The sequence below is a fragment of the Perca fluviatilis genome, chromosome 23 (genome assembly GCF_010015445.1).
Source record: "Perca fluviatilis chromosome 23, GENO_Pfluv_1.0, whole genome shotgun sequence".
Classification (NCBI taxonomy): domain Eukaryota; kingdom Metazoa; phylum Chordata; class Actinopteri; order Perciformes; family Percidae; genus Perca; species Perca fluviatilis.
This window is the reverse complement of record NC_053134.1, coordinates 21430772-21453708: the sequence shown is the minus strand read 5'-3', so window position 1 is coordinate 21453708 and position 22937 is coordinate 21430772. Positions and strand designations below refer to the sequence as shown.

General features: G+C 45.2%; 1 protein-coding gene across 4 annotated transcripts; it reads right to left on the bottom strand.

Moving 5' to 3' along the window:
* Positions 1-1182: 1182 nt before the first annotated feature.
* On the bottom strand, positions 1183-20128 carry scaf11 (SR-related CTD-associated factor 11). 4 transcript variants are annotated; one of them, XM_039791828.1, is made up of 15 exons: positions 19928-20127; positions 13275-13320; positions 11678-11823; positions 11121-11204; positions 9681-9760; positions 9373-9452; positions 9245-9282; positions 9069-9139; positions 8718-8843; positions 8138-8223; positions 4533-6893; positions 3764-4086; positions 3073-3246; positions 2832-2951; positions 1183-1559 (listed from the first exon to the last, which is right to left on the bottom strand). In XM_039791828.1, exons 2-15 carry the CDS (start codon positions 13291-13293, stop codon positions 1464-1466), a joined length of 3804 nt encoding a protein of 1267 aa, XP_039647762.1. In that variant the 5' UTR covers positions 13294-13320; positions 19928-20127; the 3' UTR covers positions 1183-1463. The 4 variants fall into 4 exon arrangements, with proteins under 4 accessions (XP_039647762.1, XP_039647765.1, XP_039647764.1 ...); XM_039791831.1 differs by having other exon boundaries at positions 2832-2942; XM_039791830.1 differs by having other exon boundaries at positions 9373-9449.
* Positions 20129-22937: the final 2809 nt, after the last annotated feature.

Here is a 22937-nt window from a genome sequence, read left to right as displayed (position 1 = left end):
AAAAAACAATAATTAGCAATGCTGTTCGGAGTCAATCATGGTTGACTTATTGGAAGTCGCTCTGGATATAAAGCACCAGTTAAATGAAATGTAAACGTAAAGTTTCAGCTTACCGTTTAGCTGTCTGACCTACAACTTTAATAGTTTGGTTCACTCTCATAGCATCGTTTTCAGCCACAGCTGAGAGAAATGTTTTTCAGAAAAAAGTTCTAATAACCCCACCGTACACTACGTACAGAACCGAGAGACTAGCTGTTCAACGTAGTGGAGCACTAAGCAGCTTAGAAGGACAGAGATTTCTCTCCAGAGTAGATAGAGTGAATGTTGGAAATAAAAACATCGTTAACTGCTGGCTGTGTAAATAAGCATATTTGCTTTTTTTTTTTTTTACATGTCGGTATGTAACTAATATTATATACTCGAACAGTGTTCCAACCTACTGTACACCAAATTCATGGCAGCTTTTAACTTGTTGGCTGGTAGTCTTTTCCTTAGGAAAAATTAAGTAAGGAGGGACCCATTGTGTTTAAACAAAGTAAGAAAACATCACAATACCGCCTATTGTTTCAAAGGAGATTTTTTTGGGAAGTACAGAGCAGAAACAATACAGAAACGAGATGGAGACGAAATTCAAATGTAAACTCCGAGGAAGGAAACCCTTCCATCTTTAAAATCTTATAATGGAGAGGTTTCCTTCTTTCATCTGAAGCCTGACAAACACACAGCAGATCAGGAAGCAGCTAATTTATTTCACTACTCTCTGGATACTTTGCACAGTTCCTGTTCACCCATTGACATTGAATACACATTCAGGCAGGGGGTGGGGTTTATTTCATTTGATCTGCCTCTCTGAGACCTGTGCCTTACATTACAAACTCACTGCTGATTGGCCATCCCACTTAAGAGTCTCCTCAACCAATCAGGGCCCAGATTACAATCACACTCATCAGATTCCAGCCCTTAACTGGGCCACAGAGATTAATAAAGGCAATGCACTGTTTTTGAAACTAGGCTTTCATCTGAAATATTATATAATAATAAAAAAAGAAAAGAACATTGACAATATTTAATTAATAAGCTATGCGATCAGGATGCCATTTAGGAGAAATTCATCGTACCAGCACCCTGGGAGAGGCTCTCCACCACATAAACTGACATCGTTCGCTGAGCGTTGCATCCCCGTGCTCCTTACAGTAGTTCCCAGGTCACATGATCTATGCAAAATAAAGGGCTCTTGCATTACAATTTCTGATTGGGCAATTCTTTTTCTAACAAAATATGAAATTCTATAGAAAAAAAATCTTCATTCAATAAAAGGTAGAGATATAAAAAAAAAAAATAATAATAATGTTGGCTCTCCGTTGTCTTTCAGTTTGGAGGCCAAATTCCAGCCAGAGGAAATTGCACTTAAGCAGCTGAATGGGTCTGTGAGGGCGCTGCCGCGCCATCAGCAGGGCGGGGGTTCACTTCTTGCGGGCGTGCTTGTATTTGTCCACGTAGGCCTTCACCAGGTTGGCCACCTTACTGGAGTTCACCTCACCACTCTTGCTGTGACACACCTGAGGAAAAAAAAATAATAAAATATAACACAGCCTAGGTCAAACAAACTGTCATTTGAAATATTAGCTGCCGACTGGGCGCGTTGAAGCAGTGAGCGTGGGGGCTGTAGTAAGAGTGACCCTCTGAGGGAGGTGCTTTTTGTTTAGCGTAATAACACAAGAGCAGAAGTGTAAGAACTACAGTGATCTAACAATCTGCTCTAACATAAGCTGAATTGTTAGCTTGCCTGGCGTGCTACTAGTCTACATCCTTCACGTTCCCCTTTCCGGGATTGCTCCGATGCTGCAGGAAATTCCGCCGGATGCACGTATTTTCCGTTTCCTTCCGCTTTCTTTGTGTTGGAATTTTAAATTCGGTGGTCTATTTTTGACTGCTCCTCAGATCTCTGCAGGGTAAATTGAGACAGCTAGCTAGACCATCTGTCCAATCAGAGTTTTCTCTCGCACGACTACTTTTGCAGCGGCTCTGTGCGGAGTTCAGCAGCGCCCATGGCGATTGTGATTGGTTTAAAGAAAAGCCATGAAACCAGAACACATTTTCCTCCCATCCTCGAAAGCTGTGTGGAGTAGCCAGACCCTCCTTCAGCGCGCTTTGGAGGAGGGTCTGGCAAAGTGAGACTAGCTTACTACCAACAGTGGTAATGGAGTCGTACGTTTAAGGCTATGGGGCACATCGTTACCTACATTATTTTGTGGGGTTACAGGCTAGATATTGCTTTTCCTAGCGGCCCAGGTTCGAGTCCGACCCGTGGCCCTTTTGCTGCATGTCATCCCCCCTCTTTCTCCCCTTTCCTGTTTTCAGCCATCCTATTGAATAAATGCCAAAAATGCCACACAAAAAAATAATAATCAGAGGCAGAGTGGAGCAGGTCACGCTAACTTCGCCACCTGGATGCTATCAGAGTTTGGGGTAATGTTAGCAGCTCCGTCCTTTACACTCCAGCGTCACCAGCCAAACTTATTACCGGAGGTAGTGTTACATTTGCAACACACATCGGTTAGCCTGGTCTCTTGTAGAAGTGAAAAACCAACCAAGCATGCAAGCCAGGTGTATGTAAGAATGAAACTTACAGTTACCTTATCACACTAATAAAAAACACTTGCACCAACATTCTACATTGTCTGCAATACAAGAACAATGTTGCTTCTTTATTTCCATATCTTCTGCATGGATCGTCAAATCGTGAGGAAAGCTTGACGGGGATAGCAACAGTAACTACTGGGGGCGGGGCTTAGCAAACTGATCTGGTGTCAGAAAAAAAAAGCATTTACCTTTTCTACCGCTTTGCGGACAATCTCCTTGTACTCGTCCTTTGTGATTTCCTTCTTTTGGTAATAGGGTTTGATGGCATTCTTCACTTCGTTTACAGCTTTCTCTTGGATCTGTTGTTTCTTAAGCAAAAAAGAGGGTTTTAGATTGCTGGAAAGAAATTGACAGAAATAGAGAGAGAAACATCCTAAAAAAAGGTGGTCTGTGATGGGAGCAACAGGCAGACCGGTGGCGGCAGGTTACCTTTTCTTTTTTGGAGCTATCAGCTTGAGCCTTATAATGCTGGCCGGGCTGAGTTGTAGAGGATGGTAGCACCTGGCTGGGTGCCGACTGGCCATGGGTCGCCACGGCAACACCAGCTTTGGTCGGGGTGGGAAGAAGGCCAGGTTTCCCATAAGCCATCATTGTACTTGCCATCTAGGGGCAAAGCAGATAATCTGAATAAAGACTACAGGAAGGCTGCAGAAAAACCGTACTCGTGTATTTAATTTTCTTATTGTCAAAACTTAAAGGTCCCATGACATGGTGCTCTTTGGATGGGGGGGGGGGCAAGGTGGAGGGTGTGGGCGTGGCCTTGACCAACTACCACTTTGCTTGTTTGAAAGCCATGATGTCTGTCTCTCATGGGTGGGCCAAATTCTCTGGGCGGGCAAAGCAGAAAAGGGGGATGTAACCTTTTTTCCAGAGCGTCCCATCTGAGCTTTCATTTTCTCAAAAGGCAGAGCAGGATACCCAGGGCTCGGTTTACACCTATCACCATTTCTAGCCACTGGGGGACCATAGGCAGGCTGGGGGAACTCATATTAATGTTAAAAAACCTCATAAAGTGAAATTTTCATGCCATGGGACCTTTCAGCTATTTGTAACGCCAATGATATACAGACTCCCATCACATGCTCAGCACTAGTCCCGTCTAGGTCCTAATTAAGCGCACCTGTGTGGTGTAGCCATCAGGCTGAGCTGCTGCGGTCAGGCTTCCTTGATGCATGGGTGGAGGTGGTGGGGGAGGGGGCGGGAGGCCCTGAGCACCAACAGCCGGGACCTGGAGCAGTGGTACGGCGGGGTGGAGGTGCACAGGGACCTGAGGGGGCATGGCGTACGGCGCTGCAGGCTGCAGGCTGACCGGCAGGGCCCCCCGCGGGCCCTGCATGGGGTAGTGATGGTGAAGGACATTCAGCTGAGCAGGAATCACGTTCATCACAGGCACCGGAGCGTTGCCTGGGACCGCCTGGGGAGGAGGCTCGCTTTTAGCGGGATCTGGGAGAACAAGAACATGCATAGTTAGGAAGCTAAAAACAACCACATTTTGTAGTCAATTTAAAGTACTGTATATTTATGTATAAAAAAAAGGAGATATTCTATCAATTCATAAATTGTGAAAATGTACACACAATACTTCACAGGAGGTGGCTCACACAATACATGGTAGAATCAAACTATTAGCCTTTTCTCAAAAATAGAGATTGTGTGTAATGTAATGAACAGTGGTGCACTACCTCCCTCTGCTAGCCTCAAAGAGAACATTTATCCCAAACACCGTGACTACTGCTCATATTTTCAAGAGAAATTTGGCTGATTAGACTTTCTGTTAATCATCTGCGTTTTTGAAGTGATGGTAAAAAAATAAATAAATAAATAAAAATAAACTGTACAGAGAAGCCTGGTTTTCACAGTTGTGGGGCAAAACTGAGAAGGTTTTTGACCTGATGCTGCTGCCGCCCCGGGCTGCTCCTCCTCTTGTCGGCTCCAGCCTCCTGGTCCTCCTCGCTCCCTCTTGGAGTAATAATCCTGAACGTCCGCGGGAAGCGTCCTCCTGACGGCCCAGCTGGATGCCGAGGACCAGCCTGACCGGTCGTAGTCTCCCGGGTCCGACTCTTTCCTCCGGCCACCGCCCCGGTTCTCGTTGAAGCGGCTGTACGCGTCATTCCCTGAAACGTTGCCTGTACCTGAGAAGTTGTTTCGGGGCTGCCAGCGGCTGTCGGCCGTTTCCTCCTGCTGGTTGAAAAAGCTACGGTTGCCGCCACCGCCACCCCGCCCTGCGCCCCGGCCGCGTTCAAACCCTCCGCGGCCCCCGCGGCCCCGTGACTCTCCTCTGTTCCCGCCACTGTTGCGGTCTTCCCAGCGCGAGCCGGCGCCGACCTCGCGAGTCTTTTCGGTAACCCAGTCGGGATTTTCTGACCAGGCTTGGCGTTCAGGGGAACTTTCTGTGGGCCCGCCGTTTTCAAAGCGCCCAGCGCCTCCGTGATGCCTCGGTCCCTCGCCAGCAGACCCACTGCCCTGCCCGGCCCTCCAGCCGCCCCGTCGCTCCTTCCTCTGGGGAGACTGCTCTCTGGAGGCGGGCCGATCGGGGCTGGGCCCTCGTCTGTAGGCTCTCGTCCTGGACCGTGATCTGGACCGAGACCTGGACTTTGAGCGACTCTTGGATCGCCTTCTCCTCCTCTCGCGACTACGTTCCCTCTTAGAATGGTCCCTCTCGCCGTCCCGTTCCCTGTCTCTTTCTCTGCTGCGGGCACGGGACGAGCGGCTCGAGGGCGGGCTGCCGTCCCGTTCTCTGGACCGCGAGCGCCTCGACGGTTCTCTGGACCGTGAGCGGGAGCGCCTGGATGGTTCTCTGGACCGAGAGCGGGAGCGCCTGGATGGTTCTCTGGACCGGGAGCGCCTGGATGGTTCTCTGGATCGAGAGCGGGAGCGCCTGGAAGTTTCTCGCTTGGACTCCCTCTTGGGTGACCACTTGGAGGTTGGGGAGTGGAAGCGAGAGCGCCGCTGCCTGCCATTCTTCCTCTCTTGGCTCCTCTCTCTTTCCGGTTGCTCCTTGTAGCTTTCGTCTTTGGCGACTCGGCCTGCAGCCGCAGGAGGTTCTGCAGCGGCGGGAACGGCGTTCTCCTTCAGGAGTTCCAAAATGGGACTGCTGCCGTGCTCGCTCGTGGGTGAACTGCAGTCCATGGGGACGACTTTGGTGTCATCCTTGGATGGACTGTCCTCCTTGGTTCCTTCCCCAGAGCGGTCCACTACGGGAGGCTCTTCTGATCCAGCAGGTTTTACATCAGCGTCCTCGGAGGCTTTCGAGTCTGGGACGGCCGAGTCGTCCTCCGACTCTCCGGCGGAGGGGGAAGCTGGTGGTGGGGAATCCTCGCACGACTCAGCCATCGCTTCCTTTGGAGATGCTTCATTGTTGGCTTCTTCGGACCCCGCACGGCGCGCCGTGTCCTCATCCCGCTCGGGCTGCTCGTCACGTTGCGGAGACCTCGCGTGGTCCTGCAGCGCGTTCTCAGAGTCCGAGGGCGACGGCGAAGCCCTGTCCTCAGAGTCCTTTCCTCCGCAGGAGGAGACGGGGCTTGCCGGCTCCTCCTCCTCCTCCTCCTCCTCCCCCCTCTTGCTCTGGTCTCCCTCAGAGCATGAGCCGGGGCTGTAAGGAGCCGAGTCCGAGGGGCAAGACATGTCATCGTCCCCCTTACCTGGTTTCGGTTGGCGTCGGTTGAGTTGTTCCTGAGTCTCGTCGCTGTCCTGTCCCACGTCGTTACCCGAGGGTTCGGCGCCTCCTGGCTCATCGGCAGAGTTGAACCCGTCCTGGTCTTCATTGAGGCTCACTTCAGCATCAGACGGTTGCTGCTCTGAGGGTTTCAAATCGTCTTCCTGATCAGATTTGTCCCCTTCCTCCACCTTCGTCGTCACGCTGTCGCATCCATCACCCTCTTCCTCTTCTTCCCCCTCCTCCTCCTCGCTTGCTGCCGGGCTGCTTACGACTTCGGGGGACTTTTTTCTCCTCGTTGTGGCTTTCCGTTTTCCGCTGGCCTTTCGGTTTGTTACCTGTTTGCCCTTCCTCTTGGCCGGCGCCTGCGATGCCCTGCCCGGCTTGGCGGACGAGTCGCCGTCCGATGAGCTGGACTGCGGCGGGGACGACGGGTCGGAGGCGGGAACCTCTTCCTGGCTTTTATTGTTGCGTCCAGATCGCCTGGACGGTAGAGACTTGGCCTCTTTGGGGGGAGCTTTGGAGGTGGAAGCTCGGCCGCCTCTCTTCTCTCCACCTTTGGGACACGTGATGGCGCAGACAACGCCCTGAAACACTGGGAGAGAAAACAATATAAGCGAGGCCCAATAGTATTTCACAGATACAATCAGCTGCCAAAACCTTTTAAACTATACATTATTTAGGAATCTATCAAGTCATCTAGAGCGCTTCATTTTTTGTTAAAGGTCCTATGACATGCTGCTTTCTGGATGCTTTTATATAGACCTTAGTGGTCTCCTAATACTGTATCTGAAGTCTCTTTTATATAGACCTTAGTGGTCCCCTAATACTGTATCTGAAGTCTCTTTTATATAGGCCTTAGTGGTCCCCTAATACTGTATCTGAAGTCTCTTTTATATAGGCCTTAGTGGTCCCCTAATACTGTATCTGAAGTCTCTTTTATATAGACCTTAGTGGTCCCCTAATACTGTATCTGAAGTCTCTTTTATATAGACCTTAGTGGTCTCCTAATACTGTATCTGAAGTCTCTTTTATATAGGCCTTAGTGGTCCCCTAATACTGTATCTGAAGTCTCTTTTATATAGACCTTAGTGGCCCCCTAATACTGTATCTGAAGTCTCTTTTATATAGACCTTAGTGGTCCCCTAATACTGTATCTGAAGTCTCTTTTATATAGACCTTAGTGGTCCCCTAATACTGTATCTGAAGTCTCTTTTATATAGACCTTAGTGGTCCCCTAATACTGTATCTGAAGTCTCTTTCCCGAAATTCAGCCTTGGTGCAGAATTACAGCCACTAGAGCCATTTCTGTGTCTGTAGCTATTGAGGAGGAGATAAGGGGGGGGGCAAGGTGGAGGGTGGGGGTGTGGCCTTGACCAACTGCCACTTTGCTTGTTTGAAAGCAATGATGTCTCTCTCTCTCTCTCATGGGTGGGCCAAATTCTCTGGGCGGGCAAAGCAGAGAAAGGGGAGGTAACCTTGCTCCTTATGACCTCATAAGGAGAAGATTCCAGATCGGCCCATCTGAGCTTTCATTTTCTCAAAGGCAGAGCAGGATACCCAGGGCTCGGTTTACACCTATCCCCATTTCTAGCTACTGGGGGACCATAGGCAGGCTGGGAGAACTCATTCATGTTAAAAAAAAAACTCATAAAGTGAAATTTTCATGTCATGGGACCTTTAAAAATTGTTTTTCTACTGCCATATCAAATATTAAAGCTCAACATGTATTCAGAAAACAAAGTCTAAACTGAGTCTAAATAATATTCATATCCAAATAAGGAGATTGTTTACATCGGATTAACAACAACAACAAAATCTGCAAAGAAAAAGACTCACCGAAATGACCGGGGCCAAACAGTGAAGTGGAGGTAAAGAGAGATGGAGATGGGCTGTGGTTCCAACCAGAGGGATGGAAATTCTGCCTGTAAATCCAAAAATCCAAACACAAAAACAAGATACCATCTGTTAAAACACAGTACGGACATTGTCATACAACTTCTCTCAGTGACTCAATTGGTGATACCACGAATGCTTGCTTTTGTTTTTAAATCTGCATTTCTAGACATTCATCACTTTAAGGGTTTCCTTTAGGATTTTTTCAGCAATTGTACTGTCCACGAGGGTCCGCGAGACGTAAATGAGTCAAAAATGTAGAATACATTTTGGTTTATAAATTGATTTCTTTTTTTAACTTAAATAGTTCATTTGTTCTATTCTTTCATTTCAGAGTACAATAAGACATTGAACTGCATGAATTTCAATAAAAACCTGGAAAAATTGGGGTGTTTTTGACCGGTAGTGTATTAAAATAAAAAAAAATAAACAATCAACCCATACCGATATGATTGACGATATATTGTGCATCCCTACTCTGTGCCCCTTTATCAATGCTAGTGGCGAGTTGGGATTTCCCTACCTTGAGGTGCCGGTAGCAGGGATGGGCGCAGCGGGAGAAAGCCACGGACAGTCTTGCATCTGGGGTTTGCACTGTTTGAACCCGGTGTCATATGGTATGTCCTCTGTCACCCACACAGGCTCTGCACTGCAGGACCAAAGAAAAGAATTTCAGAGTCGTATAGAAAGTACTTTGGGAAGGTAAACTACTGAAAACCAGAAAGCCTAGCAACTAGTAAGTCAGGGAATCGCCCCATCAAGGCACCCGATTTCAGATTTTCTTCTTCTTTTTTGCTGCGTTAACCAGCGGACAACACTAGCAGCGTTTGCTATCATTCATCGTAACATAATAACTCATAACACAGGGACTTACATGTCCTGAGTCAAAGTCGTTAATGAGACACAGGGAGACGGTGACCACGTACAGCACTCAGTTCCTCTCACCTGGAGAAAATGCATCAAAACCAGTGATGAGATTAAAGCGTTCACGTTACACCAAACACTGAAACGAGAACACAGGGCGATGGAAAAGGAACTCATGAAAAACACCTTTTTTCGGCTCAGTGAGGAGGGGTCGTCATCGTTACCTGGAAAAGACATTTACAGACTGTTAAGACCAGTTAGACACAAGGGAGTTGGTCATGCATATTTCTGGAGGAAGAAGGGTGTCAACCTACATTTCCTCACAAGTCCTTTTGTTTTTGCGTCTGCCATCCGCTCCACCTTTTGCCGTCTCAGTCTTCTTGCAGGCTTACTTCTGAAAGAAAAAAAAAGAAAAAAAAGAAAAACACACACCCCCTAATTTGTTCTCAGGTTGATTTCATAGTCAAGATATTCAACATGGTAGCACAGAATTTCATACTACAACATCACTTCTCCCTTATTAATGATTAAGTAAATCTAATTTCTTATTTTCCGTAATCTCTGTAAAGACCTTCAAGACTGCTAATCCTTATACGGAGAGAAAAAACTGGCTGACACTCACTTTAGACACACTTTTTGTTCGGGGGTTCTACAGCAGCAACTCTCGGCTTCAGGTTGAGTCACTCGTTTCCTCACAGGAACCTGTAAACAATGACAGCAGCACCTTTCATTTTAGTGCCAACATTTGCATCGCATTCCACCAAAAATCGCATCATTTGCCCCTAAACGGACATTTGCAGGTACGTCTTTAAACTGGTCAAAGTGCCAACTAATCCGCCGGCAAATATTGTTAAAAATCTAATGTTTAGATTGGCTTCGCGCAAAGATATACAGAAGACAAACAGCATGCAGAAAGGTATATGCCTTGGCGAGGGTGCCAAAATGAGAAAAATGTTTCCCCTAAACAGATAGTGATTTTCAGAATAACCCTGCAGTGCGGAACCTTTGTCTCCTCTCTCTGGCAGTGACAGTAATTACGCAAACACTGTCAACACACGTTGATGACATTATGCCTGCAGGTATATGCGAGTTTGCAGCAGTTTGCAGTTTCCCCCCCCTCCCCCCGCCCAGTAGCGCGCGCTCTCTCTCTCTCTCTCCTCAAGTCTTCCAGTGCAAATAAGGGCAGAGTGAAAGAAAGGGCCGAGTGGTGGGAGACGCGTTATTATGGAACCCACGCATCTTCGAGGCAAGGCTCGCCCTTCAATAGCATTCACACACTACTATTGGCTAGGCGTCCATGCTTAGGCAAGGCAACGTAACCCCATTTGTTCAGGTCCTATACCCTGACCAATCGGCTATCCTAACCTTAACCACTCCAGGTCAATGCCTAACCCCAACCAATCGAGCTACTTCGTAGGGCGGGACTTGCCTAGAAGTTACGTGGGATCCATAACAACGCGTGGGAGACAGCAGATGAAGTAATTATCAATGCCAGCAGCAGAAGCACAAGTCTCCCTTCCGTGTCTGCCATTAGTCCCTTCCCTTCTTTCAGCCATCTCCAACGAGGAAAAAGCTACACCAATGGTGATCCGTGTTTGCCCTTGCCGTCGACCGCTTTCTTTTTTTAACATGACTCCTTCCTCTTAACGCAGAGTTTCCTCTTCTTTTTTTTTTTATCTCGATCATCCGCTCCAGAAACTTCTCTTGGCAGTCCTTAGCATTTTCCACCACGGCTACGACCATACTTCTAGCTGCTGCTCCGTCGCTATGGTCCCCGCCCCCTTAGCTCTCTGGCTGGTGGACGTATATGCATCACTTTCGGTGTGCCGGCGCGGGAAAAGCGGCCACAGACACCACAACTCCGGCATACTGCGAAATATGACAGCTTTTCCTGGCGGCGATAGGCTTTATCTGCATTCTGTGTTTTGCGTCTATCGAGCGCTAGAATGTACGTTCAGATATATGTAAAAGTTCCGCAAACGGCATCTTCTGAACAGCAGACGCAGCCATGCTATTATCCTCAGCAACGATGGAGAGAAACACAGGTAGGCCGCAGACTGACCTGCACACAGCTGAGATTCCCGTCCCATCTGTAAACATTAGTGAAAGGTCTTCTGTCCACCGGGCAGGAGGGGGCCATCTGCAACTTTAAAGTGAATTAAACGGCTTAAAAGAGAAAACAATTAACGCTGATCAAAATGCTTTACAGGCTTTTCCACTCCAACATGAATTATATTCTGGGGAAAACACTAAATTCTGTTTTTGGCATGAAAATGTTAAGATTTAATTATCTTTTTCAGCGGAAGGCCAATATCAGTAATAACCTTAAAAAAAAAAAAAAAAGGGAATTGGTTGAATCCTTAAATACTTTCTAATTTAGATGTAAGAATGAACATACCATTTGAATTTTTTGCATCAGTCTGTAGACATTCAGTATTTAAAAAAATAAAAATAAAATAAAAACTGTACAGTCAATTTTTTCACACCCATTTGGATTGTGCTCTGAAGTCCAAATTGGCCCAACACCAGTGCACTGCTGCTGATATCACCATTTCACAAACTATATTTATCACAAATGTCATGAAATTCCAAATGTAATGTAGTGGCAATGAGCGTCACCTCTGCCCATGTGAGGAGACATCTGAGGCAGAAGACGTGGCAGCAGCTGTCGGGCATGGCGAGCTCGCCTCCAGCCAGGACGCCCAGGCAGATAGGGCACCTCTCCGCCTCCTCGGCGTCCGTCCCATCAGGCGGGCCCTGGCCGCCTGAACACACGCAGAAATACTTCACACACTTATGACTCAGATCTGACGTTCTCTACTCAGTGTGAAGAGGAAAAAGATGCACTAAGATAAAAGGTTTCTCAATGTGGGGATGCGTGGATAAAAGGGCTGCACGATATTTTGTTCCATCGTCTACGTCGCAATGTGCGCATGGGCGGTAGTCACGTCGCAGGACTACAACTTTTTTTGCCGCTTGATAGAAAAGCAAACTTTCAACGTTCTCCTTTTACCTGATTGTTACCGGCCGACCCTTCCCCTTTAAAAAGGCGCTGTAGGTAGGATGGTGCAGATCCAGGACTTGGACAAAAACATTTAACATCGACAACTCAGTCCCTCCCCCTTTTCCACTAAAGGCCAAAACGGTCTCCTAAGCCCCCCACCCCACAAGGGAGAATGAATGCGTGTGCATGAGCAGTAATTGACACGCAGTTAGACACCCCCCTTGGCCCTGATTGGTGCATCTGAACAGGGAGCGGTGTATTTTTGCAAATTGAACTACAGGCTGTAGGTGGTGCCAGAGGAGCCAGATATATTTTTTATAAATGACCTGCTTCATGTAGTTCTACTGGAACATAGGGTCAGTTTCAGCAAAATATGACAGAAAGTTAGTTTTATAAGTCTTACCTACTGCATCTTTAAGACAGGTGGCCACGTGGGCAACGTCGGTGTGTGCGTGTGCATGACGTAACGTTAGTCCGACGGGGTGTTGTTATGGGAAGCGAGGCTCTCCCGTGTGTAGAAAAGTAGCGCAAGCGGTAGCTGCCGCCGACACAGTGACACACACGCTTTTCCACGGGTAGTGAACCTACAGCAGCCAGTGTTTTAGGTTCGCTGCAAAGACGAAATAAGTCGCCCGATTAATGCAACGTTATCACGACATCTCCCGGCCATTTTTCACCGCAGAGTTGCCAGAAAGCTGCTACCAGCCAGGCCTGAGCTAATATTGTTTTAATATAGCCATAAGAATCAAGAGGTCTGTCCCAACTAACGTTCGGAGCCGCGAAACTGGAAACCTAATACTAAACAACAGAAGTCTGTGTCTGATGTAACGCGTTTTACACCGATTCGAGTGTTCTTTGATACACGGAGTGCGTTGCTAGTGCGTGACATGCAGGCTCTGCATGCGCAGCCAACCACCAATCACAATCAATGTTGACCAATTTATCAAACAACCAAAGCAGGCCCCGCTAGACGACCACAACCTGAAATTTAGAGGAAGCAACATGCATGCATTATTAATATCGTTGACTTTAGCCTGGATTGATGGTATTATATGAATACAATGGTCACAGGGAGAAAAGAATATCGCAATGTCAGTTTTGATCGTGCAGCCCTACGTGGATATACTTTAACTGATGGGTCATACTGTTAATGGCACATATATATCTGAACATTTGAACCTCAAACAATCATTGTGCTGTGTAAAGTCTTACCACTTCCAGCTCCAGTCATGTCACCCCTGGGCTGTCCTGATCACCACTACAACACAAAGTAGGAGAGAAAATGAAAGATGGAGGTGTGCAGCTGATTATGTACACTGCGTTGTGCACTCAGTTTAGCCAACAGGGAAATTAAACTAACATCTCCTGATAACAGCAGCAAGATCTGAAAGAAAATACTGTATGTGGCCAATTTGTTTGAGTGATTTTGAAACCTGTGACATTGAAGCATTTACATTTCCAAGAGGGCTGGTGGTTGGCAATGTTTACATCATCTCCACTACTTACTATTAGAGATGCACGATTACAGCTTTCTAGGCCGATTCCCGATTTTCATTGAGTTAGGCCAGCCGATACAGATTTTAGCCGATTCAGATTTCATTTTTTCTAACCACTTTACAGCACACAAATATTTATTTTCTATCTTTTCTTTAATAGAACATTTTGCACAGAACATAGAACATTTATTTAACAGATAATGGATCACTATAAAATAGAACTATATAAATTACTCCTGGTGTGGGAAATTCACACACATCTCAAGTGCAATGTTAGAACCATTTCCTTCTTTTCACATCCAATATCCAACTAAACAGTGATTTTTGTTTTGGGTCGTCCCTCCACGCCCTGCTTTTTCCTTGCAGGTGTTGCATATTGCAAACTTGTCATCTTCTGCACACACGCTGAAGAACGTCCAAACAGCTGACATGTTGCAGGTTAATCCACGAGGTTCCCTACATGTGCGAGAATAGCGCGGACACGCGCTTCACACCGCGAGCGGGTACGCGCGACAGACGGCAAGCAAAAGAAAGAAGGGGCGGGGGACTGTGCTGTCGTGTCTGTGCGTACTTGAAAACTGTAACTCGTATAACTTAAGTTGTCAGTTAACTGTAGCGTTGACCGGCATTTCCGTCACCGGCCGGTCTATCGGTTCATCTCTACTTACTATGGAGTTACAGAACACACACACACACACACACACACACACACACACACACACACACACACACACACACACACACACACACACACACACACACACACACACACACACACACACACACACACACACACACACACACACACACACACACACACACACACAAAAACACACACACACACACACACAACACACACACAGCAGAAAATAGATGGATGCTCTAGCTCTAGCAACTAGTTTCTACAAATCCGCCTTTTAAGCTAAGTTTTTACTAATAAACAGTGGAGTTTGAAGCTGTCAAAGGTGTGTTCAGAAAGTGGAGCTAAATTTCCACTCATTTCACTATGAACAGTGTTTGCCATGTTTACGTTGATTTATTTGTGGCGGCCCGCCACAATCTCTACGTCGACCGCCACATATTGTTTTACTATTTTTTTTATTATTTAAAATGGGTAAACTCGTATTCCATTGAAGAGCTGTGTGTATGAATGTTAAAATTACAACTTAAGACCATATTAACACAAATGACTGCATCGTATGGGGATGTACAACAGGAGATAAGCGGATAGAAGGAAGGAGATATTAAAAAATGGAATATGATAACATGCTTCCTGTGCCTATGCACAGTTGCTGCTTGTGTTTTTTTCCTGGAAGTGTCTGATGCCAGTGGAGATTGTTTAGAGTCAAGACAACCTTTGGAAAAAAAAAAAAAAGGTGCTGACACACCAAGCCGACGGCAAAGAACTAGTAGCGACAAAGGCTGACTGAGGTGTGGCCTCTCGTCTCCTCGCATCGCCTGTGTCTTGTCCAAAAAGTTGCATTTGAACACACCGCAGGGACTACAGTCAACGGCCATCTAGCACTTCCTTACTGTGCCTGCGTGAGGGGAAATAACTCTCCATGTCAGCAGGCAGCGGTAATCTATTCGTGTTTTCAAAATTGGAAACGGATATATAGTCAGCAAAAAAAATAAATGGCCTCTCACTTTTAACTGCTTTTATATTTTGAACAAACTTAACATATGTAAATATTTGTATGAACATTGAAAGATGTAACAAATAAGACCTAAACTGAAGAATTTCCACAGACATCTGACTTGCAGACACAGAATAATGTGTCCCAGAACCAAAGGGGTTCAAAATCAAAAGTTGCACTCAGTATCTGATGTGGCTACCAGCTGCATTAAGTACTGCAGTGCATCTCCTCCTCAAGGACTGCACCAGATCTGCCAGTTCTTGCAGTTGCTGTTACCATCCTGTCCCGCAGGTGTGATATTCGGATGTACCGATCCTGTGCAGGTGTTGTTACACGTGGTCTGCCACTGCGAGGACAACCGCTGTCATTCCCATCTCCCTGTAGCGCTGTCTTAGGCGTCTCACAGTGCGAACATTGCAATTTATTGCCCTGGTCACGTCTGCCGTCCTCATGCCTCCTTGCACCATGCCTAAGGCACGTTCACGCAGATTGGCAGGGACCCTGATATCTTCCTTTTGGTGTTTTTCAGAGTCATTAGAAAGGTATCTTTACTTTACTATTTTTTTTATAACTGTGACCTTAATTACCTACTGCCTGTAAGCTGTTATTGTATACTGATAAAGTTCATTAATTAACTACTTTGGCTCCACTACAGCTCCGTGTCTGTCCCTCTGCTTCGGTTTCACTCACCCCTGAGTCTGACTTAATGTCCCGCCCACAGCACTATCTGACTATCTTTTACTGTGTAATATGTAGAAAGTTTCATATTTATTAAATAATTGCTTAAAGCATTTAAACAAAGTTTTGTGTTGGAGTATGTTACATTCAAAAATCTTATTGACTTAAAGATTTTCATTTTCACTGTACGTGCATATCTGTTTCAAATATCGGTTTTATTAACTTCTAATAGTCGTTATCGGCCTTAAAAAAAAAAAAAAAAAAAAACTATCAGTCGATCCGTAATGTTTACACGTATTTGTGTAACTAAGGCGCTGTACCCAATTGAGTCCGTCTGAGTCCGTACAAGACCCTTCAAGTTAAGCCCACTGCTTCAAAGCCCGCCCCTTTAAAAGCTGTGATTGGCTAGTACTCTTTGCCTCGACGCATCCTTATGATTGGATGCTACGCGGACCTATGAGTGCATAATTTTAGATAAATTAGCCAACTATCTTAGCTTGCTAATTCCACCTTGCGTTTATGCTACACTGGTTAAGAAAATGAGCCAAGCATATTTGTCACTCATCTGGCGATAGAAATGTGCTTTCCTACGCTGTGACAAGAATGCGTATGAAGCATTGAGTCGTTTAATTTGACTCATTTGGTGGCTAGCTAGTTAGCTCGCCTGCTAATCCCACCTTGCAGCGCTGGGTCTACGGTTAGGTCCCCCGCTCTTTGTGCCTTTTTGTGTGTTCCTGTCTTTTAGTGTGTTCTTCCATGGTGTTTTTGTAACATTGTTTGGCTGTCAAAAAATTGTGGCAACACCGGGAGGAGTTCTCCCCGTGGGTTCCACGTCCGACTCTGGTCACCGAGACGAAGGCACGCCAACGTGCGTTTCTCTCCTGATTAAAAGGATAGCGCCCCCTGTTGTTAAGGTAAGGGCATACGGTTTGGTTGAGGTTAAGGAAACATCTCAACAGGGAAACAATCACAACACCGGCAGCACGGCCAACAGGGAGAGTAGGGCTGGGCGTTAGGGAGAAAATCAGAGATCACGATATTCTTGACCAAATACTTCGATATTGCGGCAATATTCTAGCGTTGACAATCGGTGCTTTAACAAAATATCTTCACACTTAGATTTTAGATAAATAATCATCAGTAAGTGGGGGAAAGGCAAATAACAGAACAGCTAGGACAGTCTGGTAAGAAAAGTAAATCACTTTACTGTAATGCAGCCTTTAAAACCAGGAAAAGACAACACTTATGTCATACCATGATATCCAAAATCGACAATATATAGTCTCATATCACAATCGATATAATATCGCTATATTGCCCAGCCCTAAGGGAGAGGCAGTAACGTCTGGTAGCTCGGCGTAGCCACGGTGGTTTTGGCAACCACGTGTGTAGCTAACGACAGTTCAGTCCTCCTTGTGTCCCAGTCTGGAGCTACGCTAACTCAGCCTTAGGGCCGGGACACATATAGCCGACGGCCGACCGTTGACAGAAAACCCCGTCGATATGATCAGTCGCGTCCCCGAGGTCCAAAAAAACTGCCACAGAACAGACCAAAAAGACGAGAGGAGACGAGACGTAATACATCTCTATAACAGCAGGCGGCGCTAATCTGTAATGTTGCCCAAGAAATGAAAACCGGCAGCTGATTGGACGAACGTGTCACATGGGTTTGTTTTCTCCCCGGAAATTGAAAGCCAGACTGTCATGGCGGCCTTTCAGAATACGATCTCATATTGTACTAAAATAGTTCACTGAAACGTGTTTCTGAAAACATTTTAAGCGAGAAATAGGCCATGCAGTTGCTGAATCTGTCTTCATTTCAGCTCAACAAAGGTCAGTTTAAAAGATTTTCATCAGATTTTGAGAGACTCTAGTCACGCCATTCCGCTCGTCATTTCCAGCTGAGTCCCGACTTCCCTGCCGCCGACCGAACATGTCAGGTTGGCCAAAATGAACTGCAACAGCCCCCCAGACGGACGACGGCACGGGACACACCGAACAGATTTGAGTCACTGACCTCGCCAGACTGTCCCACGGACGATAATCGGCCTGATGTGTCCCGGCCCTTAGTTGAACAGCTCGTAAAAATACACATAGATACCAGTCATTATATAGGTAAGTTGTTAAACTGTGACATTACAGTCCTAAAAAAAAAAAAAAAAAAAGGACCTTCTTAAGACAGACTTGTTTGGAGAAAATATGCTAAAAGCAGGGGGAGCTAATCTACAAGTATGGTGGAGAGGTTTCTGTTCAGAGGTCTGCTCACAGACTTGTACCAGTCTCGCCTGGTCCAGCTTTGCTGATCTCGTTTTGACATCTCGTGCGGTTTGGACAACTGTAAGTTACGCCCCTCTCTTCCAACGCGTAGATATCCCCTTCTCCAAAACACAGACGCTTTGTCACAGCTCTCTGCGTCTTGATACCGACGCACAAGGCCCTCACACGCACTAACACGCACACATGGCCGGGGCCGGCTTTTGAAACAAAGAGAAGCTTAGATGACAACACGGAGAGGGAGTGTGACTTTATTCTTTGTTCAGGACGCCATTTCTCCACTATATATTTACATAGCAAATCATTGTGTACTATATTAATGCCGGGTACAGCCCCTTTAAAAGGGGATACGCCACCGTTTGTTAAAATAGGGCTTATCACGGTCTCCCCTAGCTGTAGATAGGTGGGCCAACGCATTTTTTGTGCATGCATTGTCAAAGAAAAAACAACCTAATTACTTGCACTGAGACAAAAAAAATGCATTGGCCCACCTATCTACAGCCAGGGTAGACCGTGATAAGTCTGAATTTAATCTTTTTTTAAGAATTGTGACCAAAACGTATAATTGAAAAATAAACTACTTAGTGGACAAACTATGTAGGACTAATGGTGACAGTTTCTAAAATTAAACATGTTGCTCCTTGAGACTATGAATTAAACTATTAATTCATTACACAGAAAATCCCTGACATATAAACTGGATCAATGTCAATGTATATAATATAAATCATTGTTGGTTGCAGTCCTCATTTTGAAATTTTACTTTAAAAAATAAAAAACTTTAAAATTCTAGAAGTGAAAGTGATTCCCCCAATTTGATAGTCTGACTCACTGTTTGGCAACCGTGACCTAAAACCAATACAGAGAGCTAGCTTTGTGATCAGGTGTCTGTGATCAAGTCTGAGTACTACTTTCAGGTGTTGTTTTTTTTTTAGGCGTTAACGTCCAGAAACAAACTTAAATTGTTATGTACCTTAGTAATGACGGTGAACAAACCTAGATCCAGCAGACCAGAATAATTATCCAAGCTGGTTGACAGGGAGCCTGAGATCTAAAGCTGAGAATGATATCTGATCCGGAACCAGTCTTGGGTTCCACCGATTTCATTATGACGATCTTAAAATGTGTCTAAAGTGAAACCTGTGTAACGGGCCTATGCCAGAGCCTGGGTGATGTAAGGGAAACAAGGTTTCATTTATAAACACTTAAAATAAACCAAGTCAACACAGGCCGTTAGTCCAAAACTGTCATTTTAACTTCCAGCTAACGCTAACGTTACCGGATAACGGATGACTGAAAGCCTCAACCAAGAGTTAGCCTCGCGTCAGATTACGTTAAATCCCTAAATTGAGTGATTGGTTTAACTAAATATCAGTTGAGTTGGTGAGCAGAAACTTGCTGCCGTTTTGTGCCAGCACGGCCTGGCTCCCAGAGACACAAAATTAGCACCAACAAGATCAACCAGTGCCAACACGACGACGATGACAACATGATTGTTGTTGGTTAGCCAGACAGCTATTGCTAGCTAAAAACACAACTAGCAAAAGGGCTAGCTGGCTGTTGTTAGCCCGTCAGCAAACATGGCTAAATAGTTTCAACTATAAGCCACGGTGATTGTAATGAAGGTCATAAGTTAGCTAGCTAGCTAGCTAGCTAGCAGCAAGCGAATGTAGCTAGCCGAAAGCTATCTAGCTGCTCCGAACAACAGCACCTGCTTACGTCGCTTTTAAGCTTGCTAGCAGTTAGCTCCAGTGAGCTAGCGGCGAGTGTCGTTACTCACCTTTAAGTGCTGCTGCAGCTGGTTTGCACCTAGTAAACTGGTTTTAGCGTCCAAGCTGCTGCTATGAAATGCTGACAAATCGCACTATCCGGGAACTGTTTTGGGCTAAAAAACGGAGCGTAGCTTTCAGAAAGTCTCAGCCACATGTCTCGCGGTCTGGCTGAGAGTTGGTGCAGCTGTCTCCCCCTACCGGAACCGCCGAGCATTACAAATCAGAGTGGATTTATTCCTCTGGTGGTGTTACAGTGCACAGAAATAACGTTACAGTAACAGGTGGTAGATGCCAAAACTGTATTCAACTTCCAACTTCCAGGTGGACATGACTTGACTTGCAAATGTATTTGCCAAATAAGTTAAAAAATCAATAAATATATGAATCATGTAACTGTATTTTGTAAAAACAAATAAAGTCAACGTGTATTTATTTCTACTTTTAGATAACCCCAGATAGAGGGGGTTTAACCCTTGTGTTGTCCTTCGGGTCCCAGTGACCCGAAGGACAACACAAGGATTATGTACTTCCGTTTACTTTGTTGAGAATTGCTCTCTAAACAAGGGTTAATACAGCACCTTAGTTCTTGTTTGTACAGCATTTTGGTCAGCTTAAACTGTGTTTAAATGTGTTCTAGAAATAAACTTTACTTACTTACTTTATACAAACAGGGTTTAGAGAGCAATTCTCAACAAAGTAAAGGGAAGTACATAATCCTTGTGTGGTCCTTTGGGTCACTGGGACCCGAAGGACCACACAAGGGTTAAGTAAACATAGTACTGAGCATTGGTGAGTGCAATAGGGATAGTCCAAAATCCCGGTCTCCAAAGCCACCGTCCAGTCCAGTCAAATAAAAACAATATAATAGCACATGGACCTTTTTCACAGCAGACATGTGGACTTGTGATAGTAGGAAAAGCACAGCTGAAACTGATAACCTTAACGATGGCTCAATTCCATCAAGTGTCCCAGTAAGCTATTTCAGTGAGTCAGCATGCACAATACCAGGGCCTCTCCTAAGTGGAATGCAGCTATCATTAATGGTTTTTAATACACCTGTGCTTTTCTGACTATGACATGTCAACATGTCTGCTGTGAAAAAGGTCTATTGTTGGCACAAAGAAGTGGCCACATCAGTCTAACATTACATTTGAATAACACAGTAGCCTTCACAAGCCATCACATGGTGTGTTCACTTCTTTTGTTTTACCGTGAGGAAAAACATCTATATTATCTATATTTTTTTTAAATAGGCCTTTTAAAGGAGAACATTTTGAGTTGTCACTGTCACAGTAGGAAAAGGCTGAATTCCAGTTAGCTTCTTTGATTTCATGGTCCTGGTTTTGTCCATGCTGGCTCACTGTCACTCTCACTAGGACACTTAGAACGAACAGAGCCATCATTAGTGTCATAAGTAACACCTAGGCTTTTCCTACTTTGACAAGTCAAAATGTCTGCTGTGTAAAAGACCTATTAGGAGCTGTTTTAATGACTTTATTTGGGATTTGAAAATCATGCAATATGTCAGTGAATGTCCACTGCATTCCAGTGGTCACACTGAGAAACTACATCAAGATAAGACACCTCAAGTCTGACATGGTAACATATTTGGAACAAAAATTCTGTTTCTTTTGATCATTTTATTTTGAAAGTTGTGGCTGTTGGAACTGACAGTTTGACATGAGTGTATTTAGAAACATGAGTGTTCACTGCCATCCAGTGGTTCACAAAGTACTGAAACACCATAGCTACATTTATGGCTAACACACGGTGTTAAATGTAACTACTGTATAGTGTGATTATTAAAAACAACCACGTAATATCAATATTGGTAAGTACCGTACAGCGAAACAGAATCAAGGCAGGACGTGTCATGTCAGACATAACATAACACTTCTCGTGAATATTTAAAAAATACAAATACAAGTCATTGCGTGGGACGGAAACTGGTTGGGAGAAGTTACGCTATAAGTAAAAGGTTACTTTCTTTTACTTACCTTATAAAAAAAAGGTACACTACAATTGAAGCTACTCCTTAAAATGCTTTCACATCAAAATTGTGATTTAAGTTTAAATGTAGCTTGAATGTGCTGCAGAAGCACAGGTGAAAATAATAAAGTTAATGATGGCTGAATTCCATTTAGCTGCTTCAGTTCAGTGTCAGCATCCTGGTATTGTTGGTGCTGGCTCACTGTCACACTCTCACACTGTCATGACGTAGGCTGCGTTCCAGACACAATTTTTTGTCCGTAAGTTATGTCTTCAAGTCACGACTCACGACTTGGTAGCGTTCCAGGCAAAGACACGACAAACTCTTCTAGCTGGCGTTAGCGTTAGCTAGCGGCTACCTACCGTTGACGTTAACTTGCGCTAGCGGATACTAGCGATTTCTAGTCTGCAACATATTTTGGGCTTAATTTAATAAACATAACCTGTAGTACACAATTGTATGTGTATTGTTTTGATTACAATGTGTGGAATTACTTTACGTTGCCTATTTATTTCAATTTCTCACTGTTAATCACAGGCATCTGTACAGCATCAAAAGGGGGCCGACATTGTTGTTTATGGGTGTGTGACGTCAAAACTGTAACTGGGAGTACAACGATCTGGTACGGGTTCACGATTAGTAATGCTGCGTTCTATTTACCGCGACAACTCGTTTTTTACGAGGTCAAAGTCGGAAACACGCCCCCTGACCTCATATTTACGAGCTCGCAACTCGTACAACCTCGCAGTACCCCGAGTTCAAAATCCAACATGGCTGCCCCCAACAGTTGTGAAAGCCGCAGTAACATAAAGTTATAAGCACTTCTGTCTTATTTGTGTCTCACTAAATCAGTCGTTCACACCGGCATGTCCAACTTCTATCTGTGGACGTGTTGTTACGCTGTTTGCATGCACAAAAAACGGCGTAATGCGTTGTTATCAACTGGTCGCTAACAATAGCTAACCGGGCTAGAGCCAATGAAAATCCGACTTTAAAATAGAACGCATTCAACTCGGGTATGACGTCAT